Source organism: Abrus precatorius, unplaced genomic scaffold (genome assembly GCF_003935025.1).
Source record: "Abrus precatorius isolate BTA unplaced genomic scaffold, Abrus_2018 Scaffold6, whole genome shotgun sequence".
Taxonomy (NCBI): Eukaryota; Viridiplantae; Streptophyta; class Magnoliopsida; order Fabales; family Fabaceae; genus Abrus; species Abrus precatorius.
In genome coordinates this window covers 23839445-23854875 of record NW_020874406.1, presented here as the reverse complement: position 1 = coordinate 23854875, position 15431 = coordinate 23839445, and the positions used below count along the sequence as shown (strand labels likewise).

At 29.1% G+C, this 15431-nt stretch overlaps 1 protein-coding gene across 3 annotated transcripts; it reads right to left on the bottom strand.

The window, feature by feature from the left end:
- Positions 1 to 1547: 1547 nt before the first annotated feature.
- Positions 1548 to 9291, bottom strand: LOC113869499 (glutamate--glyoxylate aminotransferase 2). 3 transcript variants are annotated; one of them, XM_027505835.1, is made up of 14 exons: positions 8891 to 9291; positions 7982 to 8128; positions 7244 to 7309; positions 6968 to 7085; positions 5414 to 5495; positions 5203 to 5290; positions 4957 to 5115; positions 4327 to 4500; positions 4108 to 4239; positions 3332 to 3397; positions 3123 to 3187; positions 2861 to 2952; positions 2611 to 2767; positions 1548 to 2091 (listed from the first exon to the last, which is right to left on the bottom strand). In XM_027505835.1, the coding sequence occupies exons 2-14, from the start codon at positions 8096 to 8098 to the stop codon at positions 1962 to 1964; spliced, it is 1446 nt and encodes a 481-aa protein (XP_027361636.1). In that variant the 5' UTR covers positions 8099 to 8128; positions 8891 to 9291; the 3' UTR covers positions 1548 to 1961. The 3 variants fall into 3 exon arrangements, with proteins under 3 accessions (XP_027361636.1, XP_027361638.1, XP_027361637.1); XM_027505837.1 differs by having other exon boundaries at positions 7982 to 8149; positions 8891 to 9080; XM_027505836.1 differs by lacking the exon at positions 8891 to 9291 and having other exon boundaries at positions 7982 to 8804.
- Positions 9292 to 15431: the final 6140 nt, after the last annotated feature.

Sequence of the window (15431 nt, the reverse complement as noted above, 5' to 3'; positions counted from 1 at the left end):
CAACATCTCGAAGCAATTATTGGGCTATTTTTTAATGCTTAAATTTATCAATGGCCAAGCTAGGGTTGGGAAGCAAAATCAAGTAAGACGAGGAGGACGACAATTATAATAATATAACCAATAACCACACAGGACTCGGTACCTAATCAATGGGAGATGCCATTAGACATAATCCAAAACCAGTGTGTGAATCCATATTTCTTAATAAATACCTTAAACAATATCAGTTGAATGATTTATTGTGCTAGAAATATTACCCTGAGCAGTTTATAAAAGGATTTGGATCCTCTTATATATTTTGCTTGTATTTACTCATGTTGTATGAAAAATATATTAAAAAAACCAGAGTAATCCACCGTACACAAAAAAATATATGTAAAAAATGTTAGTAAAATATTCTCTAATACATTTTTAGTAATTAATTGAAATTTATTAAAAATAATAAAAAATATTTAAATATTATTCTTAATTTAATAATTCTCTTTTATATTTTTGAATTTTTAATAAAATAATGTTAATAACTAAGAGTGTATTAAAAATATATATTTTTAGCTCTCTTCTTTGCATATTTCAATAGTACACACCTTGTTTGTTTGTTTCAGTACCAATTTTCAAATTTTAATTCATCTAAAAGGTTTTTTTCTTACAAATTCCCCTAAAAGGTGTACTACAGAAAGGTAAAATTACAATCTTTTATTAAAGAGAGAGAGAGGTTAAAATCATGATAAAGTACATATGCAGTTAATAACAAATTATGAAATTGTCAAAATTTGCATCCTTCAATTTTTCACGAATATTTGTTACTTTTATCTTTTGCTGTAACTTGACTTTAGAAGAATCTAATCTTAACATTTGTGTGCATCAAGAAAGGAAGTTCTCCAATGGTAGGATCTCCTTTTATAGATGCCAACTAACTTCACGAATGCATTCTCATCATATTATATACGAAATATTTAAAGATCGGTTTAATTAAGTAAAGTTATATAGTTGTAACTTTCTCACTCTCGTGAAAGGTCTAAGGTGAACGGAAGAGATGAAAAATAAGTAGAATTTAACTTAGATATATAATCATTGTAAAAAATTTTACACTATCAATAAATTAGAATACACAATAATAATAATTTTTAAATTAATTACTACAAAACTTAATATTTCTAATAGATATGAAATCTATAATTGGATGACAATTTAAAAGAGAGCAAAAAATCTATGTTTATTCATTTCATGAAAAAAATAAAAAAAATAAAAAAATCCCTAATCCAAAATGTTCGTTTTCGTACGTTTCCACATAATCAACCACGTACTATCGTTATCATAATTACTAATGACATAAAGGGAAACTCAAAAATAATACTTAAAAAAATTAAATAATGAAAAAATAAAATGAAGAGACAGAGATAGATGAAGCCATCGAATCAAGTCCGAATTTTGTTTAGGTCAATAAGAGAGTAACAATTTTGTTGCTTCTATACGTCGTCATTCTCAATTGTATAAGCAGCTATATTCTGCAAGTAAATGATAACCACATCTCTGAGATTCTTTAAACATTTTTTTTTAAATCATTAATAAATTAACAATAATTAGAGGAAATGCATTCCAAGGGTAAGGTTTATCAATTATCCCCTTCTGAAAAGTGAATAACAATGTATCAATTTTAGACCATAAAGATCTATGTTGAAACCTCTCTTAGAATTAGGACTTGTAAACACGGGACAGAGAGAGAACTATCATATTCAAGACAATTAATTGCCATGCACAACATAATAAAGGTGCCAGAGAGATGAAATATACATGAAAGATTGCAAGTTCAGAGATGATATAGAAGAAAATGTACGGTTTAAGAATTATCTCCAATGGAAGACAAATAGAAACCCCGTAGAACGGAGGTTATGTTTTTAAGGGACGGATTAAACGGCTTACAAAAGTGCATGAGTATAATGCCACTTTTATGGTGATTTCTTTTACAACCTTGAATAACCTCTATTGTCTTCGTATTGCTCCATGAACTCATCATTGAACTTTTTGAAACTAGCCATAATAGCTGGCATGTCTTCCTCAGCTGGTAAAATAGTTGTCCTCAAATGGAAGACCCTATACGCAAAAGTTTGACACAAGCATTAGAAAGTAGAAAAAGAAAACTAGTATAATATTTATGGAAAGTTTGGTTTAAGAAATTTTCTCTATTTTTATTTTCTAGTTTTACTTTTAATTATAAAAATAACTTCATTTCTATAAGAAATGGATAAAAAAAAGTTTTTATTATTTTCACTGATTTCTATAAAAACTTTGAAACTAAGAAACTGTAAACAAGGTTAACATTTTTGGAATTAAAAGTGAAAATACAAAGTGAAAGCAAAAAACATTTTTTGAAACTAAATAATCCCTTATTTTTTCATCATATATGTTGTAGTTTTTGAAGGTATACTTTAGAAATATACTATCAAGTATTTAGACATCCTCCGAGTTACTGCATGAGTGGTGGAGCAACAATTCTTATTTGGCCTAGTTAGAGCATATTGTTATTACATGACAACTAACGAAAAACGTAGAACAAGGGAAAATTTTTCAAAGGGATAATAAACATGAGAATACAGATGGATGAGGATGTACCCTTCTTTCTGTCCAAATCCTGAACCAGGAACAGTGGATATGCCAGTGGCTTCCAAAAGCTTGAGACAGTATAAAACATCTGGAGCCTTTCCAGCCTGTTTAGCAGCCTCTATAGCCCTTGGTGGCAATCGTATATGAGGGAAAGAATACATGGCACCTGAACATAAGGAATCACTAATCTTTTATCAGATATATAAGAACTTGGAGCACGAGAACATATGAAATTCTTTTGGAATGCTATTGTTTTAACCTTCTGTAAAATTGCAAACAACATTTCTGCAACTGTTGAATCCATCAGTCATTATCCTTGCTCTTCTTCTCAGTGACTCAAGTATTCCTTTGCTGCATATTATAGATAATTGTCAAATAACTATATAATGAATCATCCTTAGTATGAGTTCAAACATTTGGGAAGATTAGGGAGAAATACTGAATATCTCATGTTTGATTATGACCTACATAGAAAATAGTTAATAATGAAAATTGGCATTTGTCAAACTAAGCATGATTACCTCTCCCTAACAAATTGATCATAAGAAATATCTCCAGGTTTGGGTGGATTGACCATAGTTCCCATCTGTAGAACAAGGTGAAAAACAGGTGGAAGGATAAAGAAAAGCAGGGAGGGGAAAGAGAACAGTACTCATTAAAATTATACTTTGAACAAGTATATTTGAGTCCAAATTAAAATATCTGACAGAAATATTCGGCTTTCACTCACAAATATTTGTGCTGGAACATTTGGACTAAGTGATATTGATGCAACTTTATATATCTCATCAACTGTCTGCAAAAGAAAATTAGAATCAAAGAAAAGCATCATCAGTGTGTTACTACAACAAAAATTGGTGGTCTCACAATTTGCTTGAACACCTAACATGTAAAGTCAGAAGGTCCTACATCTATAAAAGAGCCAATAAATGCAGAAAAATATTTTGTGACAGGAAAATTGTTCTGTTTACTACGTTACATCTGGCACTAAGTACCAAATGTAACATTCAGGAACATTACAGTCCATGATATCTATTGATGTATATTGTTTGTATTCCTTGTTTATGTTCAACAAATTTTCTACCATTCCATGTTTTAACATGATCTCTCAAAGGTTTGAAGAACTCAACAGGAATTAGATACGATAAATCTTAATAGATAAAAAATCAGTCATATGCTTTCATCTAATCGCTTGGGATAGAACATTCATGACATAGTACGAAGTATGGTCTAGAGTTTGATCACTGCCAATCTTATTCTTCTAAATAGAAAGTTAAACTTCAGTACAACATCAGGTGGGCCTGAGCATTGTTCATGCTTTAAGCCTGAAGGGGTCTAGCATGGAGGGCATGTCAAATATAAAACAATGCATGTGCTTTACTTTAAGCTCTTTGGATAGTTGGTTCATGACAAATCTGTACTTTTACATACTGCAAACATTGCAAGAAATCCCAGCTTGAAATTTAAGCAAGAAAATTAAGCAACACAAGATATGAAAAGGCAAACCTCTGGAGGAATGTTGGTCATTTCAAAATATCCACCCCTCTGTCCACATTCACCAAAGTAACCTTTTGACACTGTGTGAAAAGAAATAAGTTGGACTTCCTTGCTTAGAGGTGGCCCCAAGTCCATCAAAACCTTTGCGTGCAAAGAAATATAGTGTTAGCACAAGTCAATAACTGAGGCAAAATATCAATTTAGTAGCAGTAGCACAACAAAGCATACCTTTTTAGCACTAATGAAGGGTCGTTCATCTTGATATATATTCTGCTGATAAACCTCATCTCCAAGCAAAGCCAAATTTTCTTCATAACAAAATTGCAAAATCTCCCTCAGATTAGATTCACTGAGGCATTGACCTGTAGGATTTCCTGGATTTATAATCACCATTGCTTTAACCTGATCAAATTTCAATTTTTAAGAAATTTTGTTGCTTCCTTCAAATAAGGCATTACAGGACTAGACAAGAAGAAATTTTGACAAATGCAAAGAACTTATAAGAAGGATATTACGCTTTGAAATTCAAATTCTAGAATAACAAAAAACAATGCATAATTAGATGATTTTGTCACAGGTAGAAATACTGTTTCAAGAAACAGTCAAGTTATTTTAAAAGTCATTCAATCAATCAACCATATACTATTTTGTTTCTTTCTCAGGTGTCTGCAACCAGCCAAGTCATTTCTGGTTGTCAACTTAGAAGAAACAGGAAGAAAAGTAACAACAATTACTTTCAATATGAGAAGATGCATGCTCTTCACATTGATTCAGTGTCTTCCAAACATTTGAGCATTTAATTTTATAAGTTTTTCATAGAAGCAGAGTGAAACAAGATATTGTAAAGACAACACATACAGTTATTCCTTTATAGTGAGCCTGTGCAACTGATTTACGAAGTTCATTAATATCAAGCCCCCAATTTGCTGTCTCTTCAAGGTAGTATGGAACAAGAGAACCACCAAGCAGAGCAATTGTTGCTGAGTAGAGTGGGTATTGTGGGACTGGTACCAAAATCTGGCAATAACAAGTGTAGGGCAATTCTTTCATTTGGCACTGTGAATATAGAAAACTGAATTACAAATAAGAAAGAGACAACATTACCCCATCATCTTGACCTCTGATGATAGTATTTAATATCTGCATCACACCTTTGCTGGCACCATCAGTTAGATATATGAGCTCTGGATCACTGTAAACAGAGCAAGAAACAATTAAGCCTAACTAATTGAAGACTAAGCTTAAGAGCCCCTTTAAAAAGGGTTTTTACAAGGTATTGTAGAATATTGAGTGGGACAATATGGAGCATAAATACCTTGGATAACCATCACGTCTGTGTATGAACTCTGCCACTTCCTTCCTCACTCCTGGAATGCCTCGAGAATCACTATAAGCACCTACATCATCATTAGTTGCAGTTCATTAGTGGAAATTCTCACATCAAAGAGTCTAAACTCCTGTATCAGTTATAAGTAGAAGTGTTGGTAAAATTCCCAATAGTACAATAGTAACAGTAAGATATAAATTTGACATGGTAACATCAATAAATATTTGCAAGCTAAGAAGAATGCTCGTATGCCTAAAAAATTTCCAAGTTCTTAGTGCGGAGAAATTAATATGGTTTATACTCTTATGTAAAAGAAACTCCAGAGCTAAAAGGTCCATGAGAGGCCATACAAGAGCTTTTCTTTTGCTTGCGCTGTTGTTGTATCAGCAATTAAGTTTTCAATTCCAAGCTTATTTCCACAAGATAGATTGCAAGTGGAAGACAATTAGCGATATATAAAAATTTGCTTAATTGAACTGTTAGATATAAAACCATTCATTACTTTTTACTAAACAGCTTAAGCTATTGGAATAGTTGATTCATTATAAGAATATGAATTTCAGAACAAGGTAGAGGGGCATGTGCATTTGTCCGTGCTTCAAGACTGAAGTGCACTTGGGTATGAGGGGGTGTATCAGATATAAAACCATTCATGACACTTCACCTAATAGCTTAAGCTTTTGAGACAGTTGATTCATGACATTCACTACTACCTAATATCCTGCAAGTGCAACCATCTTTCTGGGGCAATTTCTTCTTTGGTTAACTAAAACTTGATCTGATATCCTTAGTCAAGAGAAAAAAAGGATAATTAAATGGAAAAGACAGCAAACAAATATGAATCCACCTTAAAATTTATGGTGATATTTTGGCATTTTGTCAATAATCTGAAATTTAAATAGAAATACTAAAACCTTTGTTTGTGTATTCAGTTAATGGAAATTGTCCAAATTTTTCAGAAAATTATTTTAGCAAGAGAAAACACATAGAATTTGTGTTCAGTACACAATTTGTAACTTTCACAATCTTTTTAGTATTTTTACATGTTTTCTAGGGATTCAGAAAAAGCTGGTTTTACACACATTAAGCAATTGATAACAGTAAAGGAATTCCCAGTTCAAGAAGCTCACAGCCTCAATCATTGTGAGGTTTTGAGAGAACTAGATGTATGCAGATGCAACCTCATCCTGGCAAGCACAGAGGTCGTTTCCACATTTAGAACATGTGTGTTGGTTACAAGGCCAAGCTTACCCTCATGCCAAGGCTCCTCTTCTAAGCAACTGATAATTATGATCTAATTAATTTTATCATGGGCAGTATGTAACTAAGTAAAAAATTAGATTTTATCAAATAATGCATCTTCTGATTCCAAGGTATTGCTCAAATTATTAAACTTACTAGCATTACTAGTTAATTTCAGCCACAAATATCAAGAGCCAAGGATAGGATAGAAAATAGGGTTGCAGATCAATACTTTAAAAGAGGATTAAAATATGTAAAACTTGACCATGCTATAAAACAAAGAAGACGACAGAGGAATACCTAAACCACCCGAGGTCAATGTGAGATAGTGCTTAGCTCTTGCAATTGCATCAGCGGGAAACAGCAGTCCAACATTAGGATCATCTAGGAGAAATGGAGCTTGGCACAAAGCAACAACCTGCAACAGAAAAATTGCTGCAGGTTAGCATAATCAACAAATAAAAATAGTTGAAGCTTAACACTGTTTAATTAGATAAGGAGTATGTTTAGCTGTTAACATTACAAAAATTACAAGGGACATCCAGTAAAAGTAGAAATAAGATTGTTATGCTAAACCTGGCGAGGGAAGCTCAGTGGTTTCTGTCCCAACGCATGTGGGTTGCCAACATTAGTAAATATAATCTGCCACCAATTGAAAATAAGTTAGTGTCAACACGACTAGGTGTAGGAGCACATGTGTAGAAATGATGACACAAAATAGATTAATACATATGTGTGTGTGTGTGTGTGAGTGAGAGTAATTTTTCTTTCAGGAAATGTAAGCTGGCAGTATTTGTAATAAGTCTATGGTTGCATAGGCATATATAAGTAATGATGCTCGTTCTTTTATGCGAATCCTTTCAGGATTTGCAGCTTAAGAACAATATAAATAGGTTTAATTTCAAGCAGCTAAAGAGTTTGATACAAGCTGATTTGCTTTAAGGAAGATACTTTACAAGTAAAAACAATTAGAACAACTACTTTGCCAACAAGCCATTAAGGACAAGCACTGGGTATTATGAAGCGCTCATAATAAAGTTTCAAACAGAATACATGTAGTAAGTAACGTACTATAATTACTGTGAGTTTGTCTAAAAACATGAGAACTATGAACAATATGCAACAGCAGGCATCAATTTCCTTTTCAGCTTGCATACATTTTTTGAAAACACTATCCTTTGTAATAGCAAGTACAAGACAAATTCAATGACAGGAATTTAACGATCAGGTCCAATTCAATCCTCCAACCTAAGAGTACAAGTCAAACAAACAAGAGGCTTTTGAATATGACCTGCTAAAGAAATTAAAATATACCTTTTTGCCCTCTTTCTGAAGCTCAGAAGCTCGAAGGTATAGTTCACCTCTGACAGCATATTGACTCTTCTTCACGTTTTCATTAATTGACTCATAATCTAAGGGCTTCGGCGGCATGGTGAAGCAGAAGATTTCTTCAAGATGTCACTGAATAAGAAAAAGCCAAAACTACCGACAAATAAAACCAGTTGCCAACCAGAATAACAATTCAAAGAGAGAAAAGAAAAGTCATGACTTGAGAAACAAAGCACCATAAAACTACCGTATTGAACTACATGTGAAATGTTTTGGTTTAGGAACACAGGGATACTGCAATTTTACTGATTCTTTAATAACAGAATTCAAGCTATCAACTGAAGTAAAGATTGACATGCAGCATGCTAGACATAGCCCCATAACGATACTTCTCTATATTAATGATAACTTTATCAAATATCCATGCAGTAGAATTGTACTGCATAAAGGAACAAAGCATATACCATACGTCGAACAAATGCACCATCAGCAAGTTTTCAAGATAATTGACATAAAAAATTAAACTAGAACAAATATAAAGCAAAAGCGTGTTCACTCCCGAATCTGTGCCCCTTCCAAGTAAAAAAATTGTTATGACGCGATGAAAAATAAACTACAAAGGCCAGCGAACAACGACACATGGCACAACAAAGAAAATTCCCAATCCATTTCAGATTGTCGACCAAAAAAGAAAAACCCTTCAAGCTTGCGACCAAAAAGGTCGGTCACAAAACAAAAAAAAAAGGAAAAAAAGAGGGGGGGGGGGGGGGGATAAGAATCCTCGTAGTAACACAAACCCAGTTGACACAAAAGGCAAAGGATTCGATGTTTAGCTTTATACTGCAAGTGGGCAGTTTCGTATTGTTTAAATCGAGTGCAGTTGAGAAATGTTACCTGTGGAATGGAGATTGAAGGTTTGTGTGCTGTGGATGACTCGCAATCGGGCACCTTCGTTTGATTGAAGAAGTGCTCAGTGGGAAATACCAAGTAGATGTAGTTTACAAGATTATTACTATTATTATTGTTATTATACGTGTCTTGACGAGGGTGTGAGTTTTATTTGTCTCTAGTGAAGTGTTGTTTGTGTGGCAGTGACAGTTGTGGAACACAATAGTGGCACCAGAGCCACTGAAAAAGGTGCTAACGGATTATTGAAATTGAGCTCACTATATATTAAACCCAAAGGGATAATGCTCGTGCTTCAATTGTGGCCAAGCTTTGGACTACAAGGTTCTCGGAAGATAACAAGGCTCTGGCCTTCAGTTTCTGCTTGTGCTTGGATTCAAGACACTGTGTATGTGTCATTTTCTCTTGGTGGAGTGGTTCTTGTTTCTTTGTTTGATTGTTTAGGTCTATGGCATATTCACAATTCTATTTTTTTTTTCTTTTTTCTTTTTACCTAATTAGGTACTGGAATTAGGTAAAAACACATTTGTATATTGTAAAAAAGTTAATAGCTTATTTTATTTTGCATTAAAATTCATATAAAATTGTGTTTATTTTAATATTATTAGTTATATTTTTATATTTTATTTATGTTTACAAATTTTCCACCATGATTTTAAACACGTACTGAATATGTTTTGCTTCCTTCATTTATAAAGTTATACTGATATTTAATTTATTATCTAGTGAATTCGGTGAAGTGCAAAAGCAACAATAGCACTAAAAAATATTCAAAACCAACACCAGGTAGAGAGATGTTAAAATGGATCACCTAACCTGATTTGGATCATTTTAGTTAAAAGGGCTTTATTGAATCGAGTAAAAAAAACAGTTCTTTTTTCAATTTGCAGGACGGACGCTTAGTTAGATTATATCAACTTAAACTTGATAAAAAAAAGTTTATTGAGTAAAATAATTAAAATTAATTTGACTATAAAATTTAAAAGTTAAGTCCTATGTTTTAAGAGGTTCAACCATGTAAGCCTGCCTGGATTAGCTTATTTTATTGCTATAATCAAGTACATGTAACAAATAGAAATTTTGAAAAATATTTTATTTTTCTTGTAATAAGTTTAAATGTGAGATCCAAAAAATAAGAAAGCCTTTAGAAAAGTTTATAAAAATAGGTAATAGTTATCGTAAGTTTTATTTATTTCAATAAATTTCTTAAAATTATTTATTAAAATAATCACTTTTTAGTTTATTTTTAAAAATGTTTAAATTTATAAAAGAAACGTTTAATTAAGTAATGTTATCAAATGTAACTTATTTGTCTTGTCTAGTTTTATATGTATATTGTGACTCATAATTTTTAAATAAAATATTTTTAAAAGTTGATTTTAAAAAAATGTTTTAAAGTATTGATTTTATTTTTCTTTATGTCACATGATTTTTAGTGCATTGAGCATCTAAACCTTTTTAATTCAAATTAATTTTTTAAAATGTTGATATTTTTTCATTTTAAATTTTTCTTAATTTGTTCAATAGGGTTTTTTTTAATTTTATAAAATCCTTAATTTTAAATATGATAATACAATATTTATTTTTATTTTTAAAATATATTTTTATTTAATTATATCATGCAGAAAATGATTTTTTTTAAAATATTTAATTTATGATTTAACAAATTAGGTAAATTTTCAAATGAAATTAATTTTTAATTTTTTTTATTAGAACAACTATTGTTTTCAATACATGTTGAAGCAATTTAGATGAGCAAAATGCCGTCAACAGATAATTTAAATTATTGTAATTGTTCAATTCATTCAAAGTTCAAACAAGCTTTAATTATCAAAATCTGCACAAACTAAGGTGGATGAATTTAAATTGAAAAAAAATCAAAGGAAAAAAAAAAGAGAGTAATCAAGCACATACAAGGTATGAATTCGTGTTCAGACATCCAGCAATTTTCTTATTTAAATATATATTTTTTTAATTAAAGTAGCTCAAAGTCCAAAACAAAACTAATGTCTCGTAGTAATGAATGAGTTAAATCCAAAATAAATTAAATTCTAGCAAAAGAAGCAAGAAAATAAGGATCCATTACAGACGGTGTTACTCAAACCAATTTAAATACACAAATTAAGATAAGTTAATTAAATATTTGGATTCATCAGATTAAGCTACATAAAAAAAACACTCCTAAGCTCGAGCTTAAGGAAGTTGTTGGATGATAAAATTTAGAACTTGTGATAACATACCTTCACGTGTGAATAGTGTAGTATACATAAACAAGGGAACAACCTTGTCTTGTTTATCAGAATTAAAATAAAACCATTGTCTGAGGGGACCATTTTTCCACTAAAAAAAATTATTTGAATAAAATTTATATTCAACTTCGTAAATCAACCAAATCAAATCAACTTGTACTATATGTCTATTATTTTAAAATTGTGCTTTTAATTAAATAAAATTAAAGATATGAAAGTGAGACGAGTCAAGTTTAATTAATTCTAACACAAACTTGGTTTAATAAGAATTTGACATAATTTCTTGCTCAAATTCATCTCACCTTAAACCCACCCATTACTTAGTTGAACATATTTACTGAATATCAGGTCTTCTATTAATTGAATATCTTAGAATATATAAATAAATCATAATTTTTCTGTCAACATAAATAAATCATACTAAAATATGTAATCTAATACAATGTGATTTGGGTCAATTGAAAAAGGCTCAAATTTTGATATCAATTATCTTGGATTACCAGTAGCTCAGTGTGTAATTTAGATCAGATACACAATATGAAACCCACCTAAAATGTCTACTCACTCAATGTTTCATATTCACTCATTGCGTAAATTATAACCACTAAATCATGCTTTCCTTCTACAGGGTGCAGAGCCTTTTACAGTGATGATATACTAAACCATACAATGTGAGGTTGCTATAATATTTTGATTATGAGTTACTCGCATTTAAATGTTATATAACAAATTAATGTTACAACATCGTACACTATTTTGCTATTGTTATTTTATTACCGTAAATATTTATTTAAACGTTGAAGTGTCTTTTTTATGCACAGCTTCTCTTCATCACAAACATTTAAACACATCCAACTGTGACTGATTATTTCCACATCTATGCTACTGAATTTAGGCTATTGGAGATATACTAAAAGCAGTGTGTTTTTTTTAACATATATAAAATAAAAACGATTAATCAAACAAAAATACAAAACTAGGTTCAAGTATATAATAAATCAATTTAGGCAATAGTTATATTGGTTTTCTAATACACACCCCACCTATATAGAAGAGAGATAAAAAAAAATAAAAATTCTCACGAGGTATAATGAATTGAACATATGAAAGTATAATATGAAGTATTAAAATTTAAAATATGCTGAGGAATAATCAATGTTGTTTTTAGTACTTATTTTTACTCTCATATATTTTATTAGTTTTTTTAAAATAAATTTGTGTTTAAAAACATTTTAATTATTATTTTCACTCTCATATATTGTGTGTAAGGGATAATGTTTTATAACACAAATTTATATAAACAATTTTGACTTGTAAATTGTTGTTAGGAAGAATTATTTTTGGAGCAGCCATTTTAAAATAAAAGTCTTAGAGCATGTTTGTTTGCATTTAAAAAAAAAAAACTTTTTGTTAAAAATGTTTGCATTGCATTTGTTTTTTTTTTCATTTCTAACCACTATGGATACGTGCGAAGATAATTTTTATAGTAAATAAGAATTAGTTTAAAAGATCATTTGGAATGTATTTCCATTTTGAAACATTATATTTTCTTCAAAAATTAAATTAAACATACTTAGATCTTCAATTGTTTAAGGTCTTTAATAAGCAGTCCTATTTATTATAATTAATAGGTATAGTTTTTTTTTTTAAATTAAAGAGATTCTAAAAAGTTAAAAATTAAAAGTGAAATTAAACTAAAAAAAGCCACATGATATAATAAAAGACTTTTGAAAACACTTTATTTAAAATATTTCTTATAATATTTTTATTTAAAAAAAGACTCACGTTATATATATATATATATATATATATATATATATATACAATTATATATTTTTCAAATCCTGACCTAATTATAGATAAATAAAATACTATAAATTAGTCTTCATACACGACTTATTAAAAGGTTCTGTGTCCAAATCTATATTAGCATATGCAAAACTTTCATATCTATACTTGTACTTTTTAGGCCCTTATATAATAAGAGTGTGAATTCAATTAATTTCTTTTTAATTATTCAATTTATTAATTTATAAAATTAACTAACATATTTAGTTATAAAAATCAAAATTAATATAAGTCACTATTTGTTATTGAAGGAATAATTAATCATGTATAATGATTTATAATCTATCAAGTTAAACAGTTTAAATTTAATTAGCCAAATATAAATGATGAGTCCTGCACCGCATAACTATTAAACTTTATTTATAATTTTTTGAATGTCACATATTTAAATAGATGTATTGGATATGGCTTTTTATGAATACGTTGTGCTTAAATTTTTAATATATTTTTAATAGATTAAAATAACTTAATGATTTAGTTTTTCATCCATCTATTATAATTTAATGAAAAATTTATCTAATCCATCCATTTGACACTCGTGTTGTATGTCTATATTTTTTTACCCACATTTTAGTTATTTTAGATATAATTGAGTTATTCATCGATTCATTTGCATGAAAAATATTGGATTAAAGTGGTTTTATTCATGCATGTTGTATAAAAGAAATTTAAAAAAAAGATATACATAAAAGAAATTTGAAGAAAAAAGAGATGTACAAAATGTTACAAATATAAAAATTTATTAGTTTTTTTAATTAGAATGTGTAGTATTTTAGGTGTATTGGAGACTTAAATTTGTGTGTTAGATAAGAATTTACATTTTATTTGTATAGAAATCGTAGGAGATGATTTATAAATATATTAAAAATTATAAAATAATAAAATTATGTTAAGATTTTGTGAATATGAACAAGAGGTAGTCACGTTAAAAATGTGTTTTTCCTTCTTATTATAATTTCTACTTGTGATTTTTTTTAGGGGCAGAGATTGCAAAATACTTTATTTTCTCCCAACCAACAGTAGAAGGGACATAGTTGATGAAATCTTGGTCGGTAAATGTTGTTTTTAAGTCTGGCAATAGTTTAACAAAGAGGTTCAAGTTTCTTCTTCTTGGACACCTTGCTCTAATGAGTGGCAAGGGAATGAAAATCGATGATCGGCTAGGCTTAAATCACTTGGATACAATATATACATTCTCACTTTTCACAGTTTGCAAATAGACTTGCCCTTTTCTTTCAAAAGCTTTGCTAACAATCCACATTCAACCAACCGGGAATGGACAATCGTGTTCAATTGAAGCGTATGAATATTATAATACCATCACACATATTTATTTATTTATAGAAAATTGTTTTCTTACTAATTTGGTGTTCGAAAAAGTTTAAATTGTTGCAAATTGAACATTGTGAAATATAAACCATTTCTAACAAATTGAAGATTAAGATTGAGCAAGTCTTGTATTATGTAAGAAACAGATTAGAAGAGTTAGGTCTTTCACCGCAATTGATGCTAAGACAAACCTTTCACCGAACTAACCCCTCTTAAAAAACGATCCCTTCACTACAAGATTCAAAAACTCAGCGAATCAAACCACCACGGAGCAAATCATTAACTCCTGACCACTACTTAATGGTAGAGATATATGAAATCTTTTAAAATAATGATTTTGTTAACAATAGTAAAATTTCATTAAAAAAAGTATTAATATATTTTTATAACTTTAATATAATAGTTATATATATTTTTATATATAAATTTTTTATTTATAAATATTTAAACTCAATCTTAGAGAATTAGATTAACAAAACTCTTAAAATAATACATCTATCATTTTAAATTAATAGACAAAGTCAGTACAAATATAAAATAATATTATCTTTACTTACCTACTCTATTCAAGCTATTAAAAAAGACATTCATGAATAAAAATAGAAATGAACTAAACCTAAAATTAAATAGATCTAGTCAATTATATAAAACTAGAGTATGAGTTTAATGTAGACTAAATTTTTATGCTTAATTTAACTTTTTAAAGTTTGATTTAACTTAATAACCTATTTAATATTAAGAGTTTCAAATTTAATGAACTAACAAGTTAGTAGCTAACAGACTAACAAGTCAAAAAATTCATTATTAGTAAAATGAAAAATATATGATAAGTAATTATATTTAATGATTTAAATATTATGTTTGATACTTTAATAGTATAATTATAATTATTATATTATTATAAATTAAATATTAAATTATGTTATATATATTATTATTACATTATCCTTACTTATAAGCAAAGAAAAAGCAATAGAAGTCATTTTTTCTCCATAAATTAGTGAGCAATTTTATTGATTTTAGTTATTAAAATTAATTTTAAAAAATAATATTCATTACATTTTATATTCTTACATGTACTTGCAGATACAGATATTCTTAAA